This window comes from Bombina bombina, chromosome 7 (assembly GCF_027579735.1).
Source record: "Bombina bombina isolate aBomBom1 chromosome 7, aBomBom1.pri, whole genome shotgun sequence".
Lineage (NCBI taxonomy): Eukaryota > Metazoa > Chordata > Amphibia > Anura > Bombinatoridae > Bombina > Bombina bombina.
Window position 1 is genome coordinate 591,849,569 of NC_069505.1, and position 18,783 is coordinate 591,868,351.

The following is an 18,783-nucleotide window of genomic DNA, read 5'->3' on the forward strand; positions in this document are numbered from 1 at the left end:
ATAAACCCAGACGGATCATGAGAAGAAACGCAGGGCACTGCATGTGCAGATGAATAGGATTGGGACGCTTGAGGAGAAAGCTGCGGCACATCTGAAACAGGAGGCTCCTGAACAGCATCCGCCTTAGCTAATGATGGCTCAGGGTCAAAACGTCTATTTCTATAAGCTAAAGTTCTTTTCAATACATGAAGAACAAAAAGGTACTGGGGGTTCCACCTGCGCATCAAAACATAAGCTACAGGTAACATCTTGCACAGCCGTCTGATCCATAATACAAAAAGAAGCAAATAAAAACATTTTAACTTTTTTTTTTTTAAATCTTTTAACAAAGGATATAATACAGAACCAAAAAAACATTAATAAATGTTCCCTTTAAATTTTCCAAATCAAGAAAACATACCCCAGGCAACACTCTACACCTCAGCAGAATTACTGAGGTGCCCTACCTGTCCTGCAACGCGCAGCAAACTGAGGAAAAAAATGATCCTGTTTACAATCCGGATTTCCAGAGAAGCAAAAACAGCAAGAAGCCTTCTAAACAACAGAGCCATCTAAAATATGGGCACCTCACTCTACAGGAAGTGAAGAAAAGCGCCAAAACAAAGCTCTGACATCAAAGAATCAGAACCTCCCTAAAAGGTGCGGTCCTACTGCTGACAAAAAAGCCTTTTTTTAAAAACAAAAAAACAAACAAAACAAATTTCTTGAAAAACAGGCTTAAAAACAAACCCCCCCCCCCCAAAAAAAAATACATAATCTGTTACTAAAAACGGATCCTCACTGAGCCATCAATAAAATAAATAACTCCTCACACTAACAGTGCCTGCAAAAACTGCCATAAAAAACTGCCCCCTGACAGGAATAATAAAAAACCTCCCTGCAGCGTTTCAGTTGAATAAGTGCCAAATTGTTCCCTGATACATAGCACTTACCTCAATATTTATCTGTCCGGCAGCAGGACAGCTCACCTGGTTTGAGAGGATGCCATCCCTCACATGGACCTGTGGAGAAACAGAAAGATTGAGTAAACTTACTCAAACTATCTAAATAGGGCAGCAAAATGTTTTTGGGAAAACGCAGTGAGGATTGTACCCCACAAGTTCCCAATTGCTTAAAAGCCACCATTGCCCTACTGAAGAGACTGACATGGGCTAATTCTAGACCCTTTAGAAAGATCAGAGCAAACCTACTCTGCTTTAAAATAAAAAAAAATCTTGATTGTAGATCAGACACCAAAACTTCACCTCCTCCTTGCACTGCAGGCAAAGAGAATGACTGGAGGTTATGGGTAAGGGAAGCGACATATATAGCAGCTTTGCTGTGGTGCTCTTTCCCTCCTCCTGCTGGCCAGGAGTGATATTCCCACTAGTAATTAAACTTTTATACCAGTAAAAAGAGCCTCAGATGCAAACATAACCTTTACATTAAACCGGGTTAAATAGGTCTCACACATGCAATACAGTGCCTGCCCCATGCCAGCTCAGTTCTGACCCCAGAATTATCTAAATCCCAATTAAAAAATGCAGGCTAATCCTCTTAGTGCATAATCTCCCCACCTGGAAGTAAAGGCAATTACCTGCCAAATCTGATGTCCGGCATGTAGACACTCCACAAGGTATGAGGGTATACAGTTCCTCACAGAGACCTGTTGAAAAGAAAGAACAGAGTAAACCAACTCTGGCTTTCTATATTAGGGCAGCACATTGTTAGGAAAATGAAGAAAGGCCCTCCTTACGAGTTCCTAACTGCTTTAAAGCTACCACTGCCCTACTAAAGAGACTAACGTGGAGTACAGCTAGACCCAAACTGTTCTAAGAATTAAATCTTGCTTGCAGATAAGAAATCCAATTTTCTTCAGACACCAAAAACTTCACCTCCTCCATGCACCAAGGCAAAGAGAATGACTGGGGTTTGTAGGAAGGGGAGTGATACTTAACAGCTTGGCTGTGGTGCTCTTTGCCTCCACCTGCTGGACAGGAGTGATATTCCCAAGAGTAATTGATGATGCCGTGGACTCACCATATCTTGGGAAAGAAATACATTTTCTATACAAAGTATTGAGGTTACGCCTCACCTCCTCTTACTACTGATGGTTGCGGCTATGTTTAAATCTAGCTTTCACTACATTTCAGTACTGAGGTTTTTGCACATGTGCAGTAACTCTCCTTCAGATACCTGTAGACTAACCTAAGTTTCATAATGGCAGCACTCATGGTTAGAGGGATTTGCATGAAATGTATTTAGGATCCCTTTAACAGTTTTACAGCTACTTGACATTTGCATATAAGCGTCTGTGTAGTGAAATATATATGGAATATTTACAAATCACAAACCACAGCCAACAATTTGCATCTATTGTTGCTTGGAAATTAGCTCAGAGAAGAGCATCTCTTCAAAGGTTTCCCAGAAGAGGTTTTGGAACTACATTTCCTATGATGCTCAGCCAGCTGATATGAAGTTTGAGGACGTCTGGTCTAGGTGATGAGAAGTGCACACTTGTCCTCAACTCACACCGCAATAAATGGCTTCCAGCTTACTCATAACAATAGGCTCCAATTTATCAAGCAGGATTGAAATCATCCTGATCTGATATGATCGGGATGACTGACAGTCCCTGCTAGCAGCCGATTGGCTGCCAGGAAGCAGAGGGCGGCATTGTACAAGTATTTCTGGTGAAATGCTTGTGCAAGGATAAATGCGGACAGCATATGCTGCTGCCTGCAGCGATGACCAGCAGCAGCGAATCATGTCCATTGGACATTTGATAAAAGCACCCAATATATGCACATTCAGTAAGGGCACTTACAAGGGATGAGAATATTAACATCAGCTGGAGTATCCACGGGTTGAGTAACAAGGACAGTGGAACTGAAATTATTTACAAAGCTGAATCATTTTAAAACAGGACAAATGTTTAACTAGAGGCATATTACAAGAGAGTGTGTTAGTGAGGCATAACAGCCTCATGCACCAGAAAAAGCACGCAATTTTATGTGTCTCCTCTTAACTTCTATTAGCAAATTTATTTTCTTGGCATCCTTTGTTAAAAAATTGGTTCGGCAATGCACTACTGGAAACCAGCTTGTGATTGGTGGCAACACACATTTGCCTTTAGTCATTGGTTCACCAAATGTATACAGCTAGCTCCCAGTGGTACACTGCTGTTCAAAAGCCAACGTATTTTTCTTTTTGTGCTTTTATGTTACTTTAAAATGTTTATATTTGATATGTTTTATAGTTGCAAAGTACTATTATGGGCCTTTAAAGTGATGGTAAATCCGAACATTTAAAAAATGCTAGGATTTACCATCACTAGAAATAATCTGGACTTCCAGTGATGAGTTTGTAAAAAAAAAGTGTGCTAAACTCACCCTTTTTGTGCCGCGACTCCTAGCTAAAGTCAGCGCCTCCGAGTGCCCATGGCACAGCGCTCTTTAACCAATGAGGTGACATTCCCAAATCTAAACCAACCGTGCTAGGATTCAGAACACTTTTTTTTTTTTTTTTTTTTTTAACAAGCTCCATCAATGAAAGTCCAATTTATTTTTAGTGATGGTAAAATCTAGTGTTTTAAATGCTCGGATTTACCATCACTTTAAGAAAGGAAGCGTACAAAAGCCTGAGGTGTTCACAAGAGTGCATAACTGTTAAAGGTGCCGGAGCCAGGGGAAAAGATGTTTTGGTACTGCAGGAACTACAAGAGAGGAGGAAGCTGGAAATTGCATTAGATGTTTAAACCGCTTTAGAGAATTATGAATGCAAGGACTTTGAGCCGAGAGCCTAGAGAAGGAAAATGTATTTTAAAGGGACACTGAACCCAATTTTTTTCTTTCTTTCATGATTCAGATAGAGCATGCAATTTCAAGCAACTTTTTAATTTACTTCTATTCTCAATTTTTCTTCATTCTCTTGCTATCTTTATTTGAAAAATAAGGCATCTAAGCTAAGGAGCCAGCAAATTTTTGGTTTAGACCATAGACAGCACTTGTTTATTGGTGCTGTCCAATCAGCAAGGACAACCCAGATTGTTTACCAAAAATGGGCCGGCATCTAAACTTACATTCTTGCTTTTCAAATAAACATACCAAGAGAATGAAGAAAATGTGATAATAGGAGTAAATTAGAAAGTTGCTTAAAATTGCATGCTCTATCTGAATCACGAAAGAAAACAATTTGGGTTCAGTATCCCTTTAACTACAAAGAAAAAAAGCAAAATGATTGCGTATAATATTTCATAAAGATAATCACCTGTCATCCTGATGAGAGGGCATAGGGTAATAAATTATATTTGATCCAGAATATCGAAAATTATCATCACTGTCTTCTAAAGCTAAGGCGTTCTCGTCCGTAAATGCTGTGATTGCAAAATCTTCAGGATTTCTTTCTTCTGACTGCAAGACATTTAAAATGAGACAAACAAGACATAAAGTAATACAAGAGAAGGAGCTTAAAGGGACAGTCTTCAATATAATTTTGATTGCTCTAAAAATATAGATAATCCCTTTTTTTTACCCATTCCCCAGTTTTGCATAACTAACAGTTATATTAATATGCTTTTTACCTTTGTGATTACCTTGTATCTAAGCCTCTGCAGACTGCTCCTTATCTCAGTTATATTAATATACTTTTTACCTCTGTGATTACCTTGTATCTAAGCCTCTGCAGACTGCACCTTATCTCAGTTATATTAATATACTTTTTACCTCTGTGATTACTCTGTATCTAAGCCTCTGCAGACTGCTCCTTATCTCAGTTATATTAATATACTTTTTACCTCTGTGATTACCTTGTATCTAAGCCTCTGCAGACTGCACCTTATCTCAGTTATATTAATATACTTTTTACCTCTGTGATTACTCTGTATCTAAGCCTCTGCAGACTGCTCCTTATCTCAGTTATATTAATATACTTTTTACCTCTGTGATTACCTTGTATCTAAGCCTCTGAAGACTGCTCCTTATCTCAGTTATATTAATATGCTTTTTACCTTTGTGATTACCTTGTATCTAAGCCTCTGCAGACTGCTCCTTATCTCAGTTATATTAATATACTTTTTACCTCTGTGATTACCTTGTATCTAAGCCTCTGCAGACTGCTCCTTATCTCAGTTATTATATTAATATGCTTTTTACCTTTGTGATTACCTTGTATCTAAGCCTCTGCAGACTGCTCCTTATCTCAGTTATATTAATATACTTTTTACCTCTGTGATTACCTTGTATCTAAACCTCAGCAGACTGCCCCTTATCTCAGTTATATTAATAAACTTTTTACCTCTGTGATTACAGTGTATCTAAGCCTCTGCAGACTGCTCCTTATCTCAGTTATATTAATATACTTTTTACCTCTGTGATTACCTTGTATCTAAGTCTCTTCAGACTGCTCCTTATCTCAGTTATATTAATATACTTTTTACCTCTGTGATTACCTTGTATCTAAGAACCTTCTGACAGCCCCCTGATCACATGACTGACTATTATCTATTGACTTTGACATTGTGTTGAGCTAAATCTTAAATAACTTTCTGTGCCTGAACACAGTGTTATCTATATGGCCCACGCGAACTATCAAGTCTTTTGTTGTGAAAAGCAATTTATAAAGTATGTGATTAGAGACAGCCCTCAAGGGCTTAGAAATTAGCATATGAGCCTAAATAGGTTTAGTTTCAACTAAGAATACCAAGAGAGAAAAAAGCTAATTTGATGATAAAAGTAAATTGGAAAGTTGATTAAAATTACATGTCCTATCTGAATAATTAAGTTTAATTTTGACTAGACTGTCCCTTTAAGCGTGTACAGTCAGTGCTAAGTCTGAAGCGTTTTGGTTTTGTCCAAGAGCGTTCATATTGTTGTTTGTTTCAGTAACGTATTAACGTTTGTTTTTCCATTTGTTATCAAGCATTATACAGGTACGTTAAACTTAGGGACAGTCTAGATCCAATACTTACTCTTTATTACTTGTTACATACTAGACAAGCATCTTGCAAAAGATTCCACATCTATAAGCTTGTAAGAATTACATGAAACTTTTAAATAATCATTGTTTGTTAGCAGCAGAAAATGGCCGCCAAGCTCCGTCCACATATTCTTATCCAGTTAGCCGTTTTCTTATATGACCGTTTAGTAGTGCACGTTTAAAGGACCAGTAAATACAACAGATTTGAATAATCAACAAATGCATGATAAAAATAACATTACAATAGCACTCAGTCTCAACTTCAAATGGAGTAGATTTATTTTTTCAGACAAATGTCAAAGTTATGTCTATTTCCACTCCCCCTGTATCATGTGACAGCCATCAGCCAATCTCAAATGCATATACGTATATTTCTTTCCTATGGCATGGAGCGTCCACGACGTCATTACAATTACTAGTGGGATATTCAACTGTTGGCCAGCAGGAAGAGGCAAAGAGCATCCCATTCTCTTTGCCTTTGTCAATGGAGGATGTGCAAAGTTGGTGTCTGAAGATATTTAATCCTTTTATGGGTACTTTTCCCAGCAAGCAAGGATTGGGGTCTGGCTGTGTCCACGTCAATCTCTTTAGTAAGAGTAGTGGTGGCTTTTAGCAGTTAGAAGGCTGCGAGGTGGTCTTTGTTTTACTGCTAACACTTTTGCTACCCCTTTACAGAAAGCCAGGGTTGGTTACTCTGTTCTTTCTTTTACTACAGGTCCCCGACAGGGAGTGAAGTACTGGTCACACCTTAGTAGCCGTTATCTGCCCTGCAGCTGGATCCATAGGTAAGTGCCTTTGCCTTCTAGGTACTGAAGAATAGCACTTCTGAGGTTAACCCTCAAGTGGATCTATTTGGGGACATAATGTATCCTGATTTAGTTAGGGGTACTCTTTATGGGCAGCTTTATTGGCTAAAGGGTCAATGGGAGGAAAAGCTCCTCAGGCACTTAGGATGGCTATTAAATTTTTTTCTATTTATTTGTGCCGTTATTACTTTTCGCGCTCTTATATTGCGGGAGTTTTCTTTTTCGGCTGCTCACGTGACTTCCGCACTTCCGTTATATCAGAGTGGAGCTTCGTGAATCTTTGAATGTCTGCTTTGCTACTTTGCTGATCGTATCGTCTGACAAGAGGGGAACTTATCTGCTGGAGAGTCTCGCTTTCTCTTGCTAGTGGGGTATTAATTCCTGTCACAGTAGGAGCCTAAGATAACATACATTTATCTCTTTGTCTGAGGTTGACTTTTAAGATAAATTGTTTGCCCTCAGGATTTTAAGTGATTTTGGTCAACAAAATTGGTGCTTTTTTTTCATTCTAATTTGTCATTTTTAGTGGGACCTAATATTCTGTAGCTATGGACTCGTGTCTCTCAGGATAATGCTGTGCATGATATGCCTAAGCTTTCTCCTCAAACGTCCCAAGCTTTAATTGTTTCTCATTCTGTGCCTTCTGTTTCTTCTCAACCTCATGGGGTGTTTATTTACCAGGGAATTTTGCTGCTCAGATAACTTCTGCAGTATATGCGGCTTTGTCTGCTTTCCCTACATCGGGTAAGCGTAAGAGGAAATCTAAACATTTGTCTGTTAGTAAGGTTTCTGACCCCCTCTAAATCTGCGCTGGTCAACCTTTCTCAAATGTTTGATGAGGACGACACTTCAGTAGCTTCTGAAGGTGAGATGTCAGACTCTGACACTATGGGAGAAAAATCTTCTGAATAAGTTAATTTCAGATTTAAGCTTGAACATCTCAGGTTGCTTCTGAAGGAGGTTCTAGCTACTTTGGACGACTCTGAACCTACGGTTGCTGTCAACCCTAAAAGGTCTCCCACATCCGTGGATGTTTTTCCTGTTCCAGACAAGATGTCTGAAATTATAGTGCAAGAATAGGATAAGCCAGGGGTTCCCTTTTCCCCTGTTTTTAAAAAGATGTTTCCTGTTGCTGACTCCATTCGTGACTCATAACGGACAGTGCCAAAAGTTGAGGGAGCTATCTCTACTCTAGCTAAAAGAACCACCATTCCTGTAGAGGATAGTTGTTCCTTTAAGGATCCCATGGATAAGAAGCTAGAGGCTTACTTAAAGAAGTACATTCATCCAGGTTTACAGTGGCAACCTGCAGCAAGTATTGCTACAGTTGCGGATGCGGCATCTTATTGATGTTAATGGTCTAATCAGGAATCTCACCTTAAGAAAACATTTTGCAAACAATGAGGATAGTGTGCTCAATGAGAGAAGTACTCTATTACTCAACATGGAAATTGTCTTTTACAGAAACCTGTGATGTGGTATCTTTAGAGACTCTTCTCTCAGAGAATACACTATATACACAAGATCCTCAAGAACAAAACACCGTCCTATCAAGTTTTAAAAACAAATCCAAATTTTACCCCATACAGGATAGGGGTCCCATCTTAGTGACTTTCCAAAGAAGAGTAGAGAAAGAAAGAATTAACTGAACTTTCTAACAGTATTAATAAAACCAAAAAGAATTTAACATTCAAAGAGAGAAGGGCACTCCAAGAGTTAAGCACTAATAGGGACATTACGATCAGAAGCGCGGACAAAGGGGGGTCCGTTGTAGTTATGGATAGGACTTGGTTTATTGAGGAAGCCTTAAGACAACTTAATGATACCTCACAGTATACTAAATTGCATAATAATCCAACAAGTAGATTTGCAAGGGAATTAATACACCTGGTAGATGATGGCAAGGAAATGGGTTTATTCAACCAAGAAACATCAGAATATCTAATAGTGGAACATCCTATTGTTCCAATTTTTTTTAACCATCTACCTAAGGTGCATAAATACATTACAGAAGTAACCGGAAGACCGATAGTGAGTGGCATATGGTCCGTAACAGAGAAATTGTCACAATGGCTCGACTCAATTTTACAACCAATAGTGCTCACCCTATACAGTTACTTAAGGGACACAAAAGACCTTTTAAATTTAATGACAAATTTCCAGTGGAAGGAAAGCTATGGTTGGTTAACCATAGAGGTAAAAGCATTATATACATCAATACAACATGATAAAGGTTTACAAGCAATAGAGTTTTTCCTGAAGAGAACTGGTGAATATAGTAACTGCCACATTAAATTTATATTGGAGACAACCAAATTTTTGCTTACACAATTATTTTTTGTTTGAAGGAACCTAATATCTCCAAAGGTGTGGAACAGCTATGGGGGCAAAATTTGCCCCCTCTTACGCCAACCTATTCATGGGTTGGTGGGAGCTGTTCCATATCTTTGGAGATAGTGGGGGCCAACAAGGTCAGATAAAATTTTACAGAAGATTTATTGATGACCTAATAATAATCTGGGATGGAGAAGAAGATTCAGCTAATTAATTTGTACATTAAAATTACAGGATCAGTGAATGAAGGAATATTGAGTACTATATTTAGAAAACCAATTTCAGGGAATACTGTACTCCAATTCTAATAGTTGCCACCCTAAGGGCATCTTTAAAGCCATCACCAAAGGCCAATTCGTAAGGCTAAGACGAAACTGTACCAAAAAAGAAGAGTATGTCAAACAAGCTAGTGATTTTGAAATGAGACTCAAAGAGAGAGGATACAGTGAGAAAATGGTGAAAAGTATGAACAAAGAAGTAGGGAAAATAGAAAGGGAAAGCCTTTTAGTGAACAAACCAATCAATAAAAATAATTATAACTTTGATAAAGGCATACATTTTGTTACAGACTATAGTGATCAATATCACACAGTCTGCAACATTATAAGGAACAATCTTTCTATATTAAGTGCAGATGACCTTTTGGTGAATGTCGCAAAATGTCAATTCTCATACAGAAAGGCAAGAGCAATTGGGAATATAGTGGCACCAACCAAATTGCAGGAAAATAAGGCAGCCACGAGTTTGTGGCTAAGCTGTGTAGGAATGTTCCCATGTAGTAATCACACATGCACAGCATGTGAGTATCTAATTTCAGGTAATCAATTTAGGAGTGAGGCTACAGGCATAATATTCAATCATAGAGAATGTTTAAATTGCAGGGCCACCAATTGTATATACCTACTAACCTGTCAAGCCTGTAATATTCAGTATACAGGGTTAACAACCCGTGAGATTAGAAGTCGGATTAGAGAACATATTACTAACATCAAGGCGGGCACAATGACAACACCACTGATTGAACATTTCTCAAGAAAACATGGCAAGAGTCCAAATACATTAAGATGGACAATAATACAAAAAGTTAGGACCCCTAAGAGAGGGGGGTGATATAAACTATATTTTAGCAAAGCAAGAAGTATTTTGGATGATAAAATTACAAACCAGAATTCCTAAAGGGTTAAATCTGGAGTCAGATGTAATCAATTTCTGGCAGTAAATTAAAGATGAAGACATGAATTAAGAGTGTTGGGGAGAATCGAACCAGTGTTTACGAGTGACAGAAATAATAGTATAAGATTGAATGAGGTCATGGTAAATCAGGTTTATCATGGATATTATGGTGAGGCCATATCTAAAAAGGAAGACACACATTTTTTAAAATTCGCCTCCAAAATGTAACCTGTATACTCTGTGGAAGAAGAATAAATAGCAAGAGGTGCTAAGAGATTAGTTGAATAGGTCATCTGAAATATTACCGAATTATGACATAATATCCCTTTAAATAGATCAAATAAAATAAATTAGGTGATATGCAACATAAAATTTTCGTAACTACACCAATCTGTGCAAGTGAGAGTGGAAATAACTAGTGATTTAGGAAGGGATGAAGTCACAAGATAAAACGAGTCCTAAGTGTAGTTTGAGTACAACATGCCAAAATATGTAATCATTAAAACTAAAAGACAAAGTGGTTGTAATATGCAAGCATAACGAAAAAGCAAATAGAAAGCTAAAAAGATTTTTCAAGGGAAACAGGATATATATGATCACATTGATCTAATGAAAGGAAAGGGACTCGGTTTTCAGTAAACTGAAATAATAATAGAGATATTGTCAAATTGATGAGTAGGTTAAAGGGACATTCAACACTGCACACAACATTAATCTATGTTGAAAAACTATAAATAAAGATCAAGCTGCAACGTGCCCCCTTTCTCTTACTTCCTGCCTTCACTGTTGAATCGTCTACGATAACTTCAAAATTGGTGTCCTAATATGGCTGCTTAACTCCCCCCACCGTGACGTATAGAGCTTCTTCTTCAAACTAGATGCCAGTGATATCCCATCTCTCCTACTTCAATGCAAAGCGCGTTCACGGCCGTTAGCGCATGCGCGATACACTAGGAACACTAAAAGCGGAACCATAATAAGCCAATTTGTTTCCGTTCCGCTTATATTAAGCATAGTACTCTATTTCGTTCTATTAGGTAAAACCCGATCCGATATGCTGACTTTTACGCTGGTTTGGTATCCTATATACGGCTTAACCTAGAAGTTACGCCCGTATATTTCTGCCGTCGCCCGTAGTTTTTTGGGCCATAGGCAGGTATACCAAACCCGCGCAGTTTGGTATCCAATATACAGCGTAAGGACTTACGTGGCGAAAATGGAGAAATCTTACTCCATTTTCACCTCGCCACAAAAAGCAGCCGTAGTAAGCCTTACGCTGTCTATTGGAGCCCCGTAACTCCCTAAACTACCTGCCAAATAAACCTAACACCTAACGCATACGCAATGTCTATCTACCTGTCAACCGCGATCCTCCGCCGCAATCCCTAATAAAATATTTAACCCCTAAACCGCCGCCCCCTACATTAACTACCCCCTAATGTGATCCCCCTACACCGTCGCCAACTATATTAAACTACCCCCTAAAGTGAGCCCCTTACACCGCCGCCATCTACCTTACCTACCCCCTAAAGTGAGCTCCTACCCCGCCACCATCTATTTTAGGGGTATGTGGGTGGTGGGTTGTAATGTTACCACCCCCCAACATTACAACCCACCACCCACATACCCCTAATCTAACACAAACCCCCCTTAAATAAACCTAACACTACCCCCCTGAAGATCTCCCTACCTTGTCTTCACCCAACCGGGCCGAACTCCTCATCCGATCCGGGCGATGTCTTTATCCAAGCGGCAGCAAAGTCTTCTTCCATCCGGCTGCATCTTCCATCAAGCGGCATCTTCAATCTTCCCTCCGCCTACGCGGAGCATCCATCCCGGCCGACGACTGAACGACGAATGAGATACCTTTAAATGACGTCATCCAAGATGGCGTCCGTCGAATTCCGATTGGCTGATAGGATTCTATCAGCCAATCGGAATTAAGGTAGAAAAATCTGATTGGCTGATTGGCTTACTACGGCTGCTTTTTGTGGCGAGGTGAAAATGGAGTAAGTTTTCTCCATTTTCGCCACGTAAGTCCTTACGCTGTATATTGGATACCAAACTGCGCGGGTTTGGTATACCTGCCTATGGCCCAAAAAACTACGGGCGATGGCAGAAATATACGGGCGTAACTTCTAGGTTACGCCGTATATAGGATACCAAACCAGCGCAAAATTCAGCGTCACCGGCATTTGCGGGCGACGCTGCATATCGGATCGGGTTTTACCTAATAGAACAAAATAGAGTACTATGCGTAATATAAGCGGAACGGAAACAACTTTGCTTATTATGGTTCCGCTTTTACTGTTCCTAGTGTATCGCGCATGCGCTAACGGCCGTGAACGCTCTTGGATTTCAGTCCGAGGAATGGGCTATCATTGGCTGCTGGTTTGAAAAAGAAGCTGAATACGTCACGGTGGGGGGAGTTAGGAAGCCATGTTAGGACACCAATTTTGAAGTTATCGTAGACGATTCAACAGTGAAGGCAGGAAGTAAGAGAAAGGGGGCACGTTGCAGCTTGATCTTTATTTATAGTTTTTCAACATAGATTAATGTTGTGGGCAGTGTTGAATGTCCCTTTAAGTCAGCAGCAGCGAAGTGTAATCAAATAAGCTTAGTGATTAAGCAACTGATATTCATATACAATGTTGCAATTATTTCTATGAAAGTTATACTTGAATGTGTATCGTAGCGTCATGTTTTAAGCAACCAATGGAGTGTGAGTAACTGTTTTAAATACCAGGGGTGTGTGAATAGGGTCATACAGCTTGGACTACGGCGATTTGCCGAAACGCGTCAGCTGACCCCTTGACGCTACCCTTGATCGATGTATGCGTTTGAATAATAAACACACTGCACTTTTTTGCTGTTGCAAGAAATTTTAAACGATGTGTATTAATAAAGGCATTTGGATTTTAACAGAGTTCCCCGGGTAAGCCTCTTTGTTTATGCATATTGTGTAATGCCCTGTCTGATCTGCTATCAGAAGAGACTAGAGGAGATCCAAGATAGGATCAAAGCTCTTAAACTGTCTAATACCTTTATCTGCGATGCCAACATGCAGGTAATTAGACTGGCAGCTAAAATGTATAGCTTCACTGTGCTAACTCGCAGAGCTCTGTAGTTAAAATCTTGGTCGGCTAATGTATCCTCAAAGGCCAAGCTTTTGGCTTTACCTTATAAAGGTAAAACTCTTTTTGGGCCTGGTCTAGCGGAAATCCTTTCCGAAATTACGGGTGGAAAGGGATCTTTCCTACCTCAGGACAAGAATAGACCTAAGGGTCGCCAGAATTCAAATTTTTGTTCCTTTCGTAATTTCAAAGCACAGAAGTCTTCTTCCTCTTCTTCAGAACCAGAGCAATCCAGGACCTCTTAAAAGTCCAGTCAGCCTTGGAATAAGGGGAAGCAAAACAAGAAGCCTTTTGATGACTATAAATCAGCATGAAGGGTCCACCCCCGATCCAATTTTGGATCAGGTGGGGGGGGGGGGGCAGACTTTCTTTTTTAACAAGCTTGGATTTGCGATGTCCCAGACCTGTGGGCGGTGGACATAGTATCCCAGGGTTACAGAATAGGATTCAAGTCTTGCCCTCCAAGGGGCAGATTTCTCCTGTCAAGGCTATCCTCAAACCAAGTAAAGGGTGAGGCCTTCTTAAACTGCGTAGAGGACCTATCCTCCCTGGGAGTAATTGTTCCAGTTCATGTAGAGGAACAGGGACAAGGATTCTATACAAATCTCTTTCTGGTTCCCAAAAGGAGGGAACCTTCCGTCCCAACCTAGACCTAAAATGCCTCAACAAATTCCTCAGGGTTCCGTCCTTCAAGATGGAAACTATTTGTTCCTTTCTTCTCTTTGTTCAGGAAGGTCAGTTCATGACGACCATAGACCTTCAAGGACGCGTATCTTCATGTTCCGATTCACAGGGATCATCACCAATTTCTAAGGTTTGCCTTTCTGGACAAGCATTTCCAGTTTGTTGCATTTCCGTTTTGTCTTGCCACGACTCCCAGAATATTCACAAAAAAGGGGATCTCTCTCATGGTTGATTTCACAGGAAAACCTGGCTCGGGGCACTTGCTTCCTGAGATCTTCCTGGGCGATTGTGACTACAGACGCCAGCCTGTTTGGCTGGGGAGCAGTTTGGGGCTCTCTAAAAGCTCAGGGCCTGTGGACTCGGGAGGAGTCTTCTCTCCCTATAAACATCTTGTAGTTGAGAGCAATCTTTAATGCCTTAGTAGCTTTGCCCCAATTATCTTAAGTCCAGTTTATCAGATTCCAGTCGGACAACATCACCTCAGTGGCTTACATCAACCACCAGGGAGGAACTCGGAGTTCCTTAGCAATGAAGGAGGTGACTCGCATTCTGCAGTGGGCGGAAGCTCACAGTTGTCTCCTATCTGCCATCCACATTCCAGGGGTGGACAACGGGAGGCGGATTTTCTGAGCAGACAGACTTTTCATCCCGGGGAGTGGGCTCTCCATCCGGAAGTGTTCTCTGAGATAATCCACAGGTAGGGTGTTCCAGAGTTGGATCTGATGGCGTCTTGTCAAAACACCAAAATTACAAGGTACGGTTCAAGGTCAAGAGAACCTCAGGCCACTCTGATAGATGCTCTAGCAGTTCCTTGGAATTTCTCTCTGGCATACCCGTTTCCACCTTTTGCTCTCCTTCCACGAGTTATTGCTCGTATCAAACAAACAGGAGGGCGCGTCTGTGATTCCTGTCTGGCCTCGCAGGATCTGGCTCGCGGATCTAGTAAAGATGTCATCTCTTCCACCTGGAGGTTACCTCTGTGGAAGGACCTTTTAATTCAGGGTACATTCCTCCATCCAAATCGAGATTCTCTGAAGCTGACTGCTTTGAGATTGAATGCCTAGTCCTGTCTAGACGTGGTTTTTCTGAAGCAGTCATCGATACTCGCAAGACTTACCATAAGGCATTGCGTAAATACCTTCATTGGTGTGAATCTAAGGGTTTCTCTTGGAGCTGGGTAAGGATTCCTTGAATTTTATCTTTTTTTCAGGATGGCCTGGAGAAAGGTTCGTCAGTCAGTACTCTGAAGGGTCAGATTTCTGCACTGTCTATTCTTTTGCACAAACATCTGGCAGATTTGCCGGATGTTCAAGCTTTTGTTCAGGCCCTGGTCAGAATCAGGCCTGTGTTTAAACCTGTTGCTCCTCCTTGGAGTCTTAACCTAGTTCTCAAAGTTTTGCAGCAGGCTCCGTTTGAGCCGATGCATGTTGTTGATATAAAATTGCTATCTTGGAAAGTTTTATTTCTTCTTGCTATTTTTTCTACTCGGAGAATGTCTTTCGGCTCTGCAGTGCGATTCCCAATACCTTATTTTTCATGCAGATAAGATGGTCCTTCGTAGCAAATTGGGTTTTCTTCCTAAGGTTGTGTCGGATTGAAACATTAACTCCTTAACGACCAACGTCGCTGCAGTCCTGGGCTTCTCTCTGCCGCGATGTTGCTCAAAAGAGAATTTGCAGAGTTGTTGATGCAGAGAGGGCCACTCTGTGGACCTCTCTGCATTGCACAGCGATGGTGCCGATCGTTGGTGGGTGGGAGCCAATGCAGGGAGGCGGGTGGGTGGTCCATCGCTGGACTAGTTACGGTTGCTGTTCTGGGAAGAGGGGTGGGAGCGCGCGATGGGTGGCGGGAGCGTGCACACGATCACCAGTCTGGCAGTCCCAAATACTGCCGTGCCTAAGGGAGAGGAAGGGGGGAAATAATTATTTGAAAATCAATCTGGGAGGGGGGTAGGATATTGAGGGGGGCAGCTACACTAAGGAAAAATAGGGTAAAAAAAATAATAATAAAAATTAGCAAATTTGTTAAGAAACTGCCAGTACTTAAGATGGCAGTGACAATTGTGGGATGGGGGACGGAAGATCTCTACACTAAATTTGAAATTAACCCTACAAGCTAATTAACCCCTTAACTGCTGGGTATAATATAAGTGTGGTGCGTAGCTTCTAAATACCAAAAAGCAATGCCAAAGCCATATATGTCTCCTATTTCTGAAAAAAGGGGATCCCAGAGAAGCATTTACAACCATTTGTATCATGATTGCACTAACTGTTTGTAAATAATTTCAGTGAGAAACCTAAAATTGTGAAAAAGTGAACGATTTTTTTTTATTTGATCGCATTTGGCGGTAAAATGGTGGCATGAAAAATACCCAAAAAAATATATACATGTCAAGGGATATTCATGGATTCCTGACAGATATCAGTGTTCCAATGTAACTATCGCTAATTTTGAAACAAAATGGTTTGAAGCTACTTGTATTTATTGCCCTATAACTTGCAATAAAAAGCAAAGAACATGTAAACATTGGGTATTTCTAAACTCAGCACAAAATTTAGAAACTATTTAGCATGGGTGTTTTTTTGTGGTTGCAGATGTGTAACAGATTTTGGGGGTCAAAGTTAGAAAAGTGTGTTTTTTTCAATTTTTTCATCATATTTTATATAATTTTTGATAGTAAATTACATTATATGATATAATGGTATCTTTAGAAAGTCCATTTAATGGGGAGAAAAACGGTATATAATTATGTGTGGGTAGCGTAAACGATTAAGAGGAAAATTACAGATAAACACAAACACCACAAAAATGTAAAAATAGCCCTGGTCCTTAAAGTGAAGGTAAAGTTTTACTTGTAAACAGTAACAAAGTCTTCCTAGTTCCAATATTAAGATCGCTAACTTTATTTTTACAATTCATTATTTATTTGCAGAATAATGTTGTTCTATATTAACATACCGTTATGTTAATAACTCCTCCCCACATCCACTTCTTGATCTTAGTGACAGTGATGTATAGAGCGGTCCTACCCACTCTATACGTGTCTCAAAAGAGCGTTCAGGAGAATCCAAATGATCTGCCAAAGCGCACAGCATTGTCTACTAAGCAATACGCATGCAGTAATCTTCTATACCAAAAACAAAGGCTAAACGCCTGCGCAGATCATCCCTTAGGTGGATGACGGCCAGGATTTCAATAGGCAGAGATAAAAACGTGACCAGCAAATAAAATAAAAAATTATTACGGGTTGAATTTTCTACTCAAAAGCAAGTAAGTTTACAGCTATAAAACTCATTTTAAACTTAGAATAAAAAAAATGATGAATTAAACTAATATTTATTTTTGGTAAAAAGTATAAATAGATAATGCAATCGTGAAAACTTTACCTTCACTTTAAGGAAAGAAATTGAAAATGGCCTTGTCCTTAAGGGGTTAATCAGGAAATTGTTGTCCCTTTTTGTCCAAATCCTTCTTCCCATAAGGAACGTCTTTTGCTAACCTGGATGTTGTGGATGCTCTAAAATTTTACCTACAAGCTACTAAAGATTTTCGGCAATCTTCTGCCCTGTTTTTTGTTTTCTCTAGAAAGCGTAAGGGTCAGAAGGCCACTTCTACTGCTATTTCCCTCTGGTTAAGAAGTATGATTTGTTTTGCTTATGAGACTGCTGGACAGCAGCCTCCTAAAATAATTACGGCTCATTCCAGTAGGGCTGTCTCCTCATCTTGGGATTTCAAAAATGAAGCTTCTGTGGAACAGATTTGCAAGGCGGCAACATGGTCCTCTTTGCATACTTTTTCCAAATTCTACAAATTTGTTACTTTTGCCTCGGCTGAGGCCTCTTTTGGGAGAAAAATTCTTCAAGCAGTGGTGCTTTCTGTTTAGATCCTCCTGCTTTGTTCTCCCTCCCTTTTCATTCCGTGTCCTCTAGCTTGGGTATTGGTTCCCACTAGTAATAGGAATTATGTTGTGGATTCTCCATACCATAGGAAAGAAAACAAAATTTATGCTTACCTGATAAATTTCTTGATTTCCGGGCACGGAGAGGCCACGACCCCGCCCTCTTTTTAAATTATGTTCAGGCACCTCTATACCCTTGTATTCAGCCTTTGGCTGAATGACTGGGAATTATGGTTAAGGGAAGTTACACTTAAACAGCTTTGCTGGGGTGCTCCTTGCCCCCTCCTGCTGGCCAGGAGTGGAATATTCCACTAGTAATTGGAATGATGTCATGAACTCTCCATGCCCAGAAAGAAATTTATCAGGTAAGCATAAATTTTGTTTTTGTGAATTCTTGCACATGCTCAGTAGCAGCTGGTGACTCAAACAGGGTAAATATAAAAAGACTGTGCACACTGTGTTAATAGAAGTAAATTGGAAAGTTATTTAAAATTGCTGCTCTATCTGAATCATGAAAGTTTAATTTTGACTTGAGTGTCCCTTTAATATTTTTCAGTTAACTAATTCAAATTGCACATGCTCAAATCAGCACGTGCGAATAGGAAAACTTGTTTAAGAGTTGATTGTGATTGAAGACACTTAACATACCAATATATACATGTAATAGGAGGGCGCAGCTTGGCGGACATTTTTACCTCCTAATAAACTGCGAATGTTTCATGTACTTATTACAAGCTTAGATGTGGGACCAGTTGCAGGATGCGTCTCTGGTATGTTACAATAAGTAATCAAAATCAAG

At 40.0% G+C, this 18,783-nt stretch overlaps 1 protein-coding gene across 1 annotated transcript in view; it reads right to left on the reverse strand.

Moving 5' to 3' along the window:
* The window catches only part of LOC128636624 (WD repeat-containing protein 62-like), a 368,449-nt gene that overhangs the window by 182,705 nt on the left and 166,961 nt on the right, over nucleotides 1-18,783 (reverse strand). Inside the window, 1 exon segment of the mRNA XM_053689615.1 lies at nucleotides 4,249-4,391. Coding sequence (XP_053545590.1) covers nucleotides 4,249-4,391 — 143 coding nt within the window.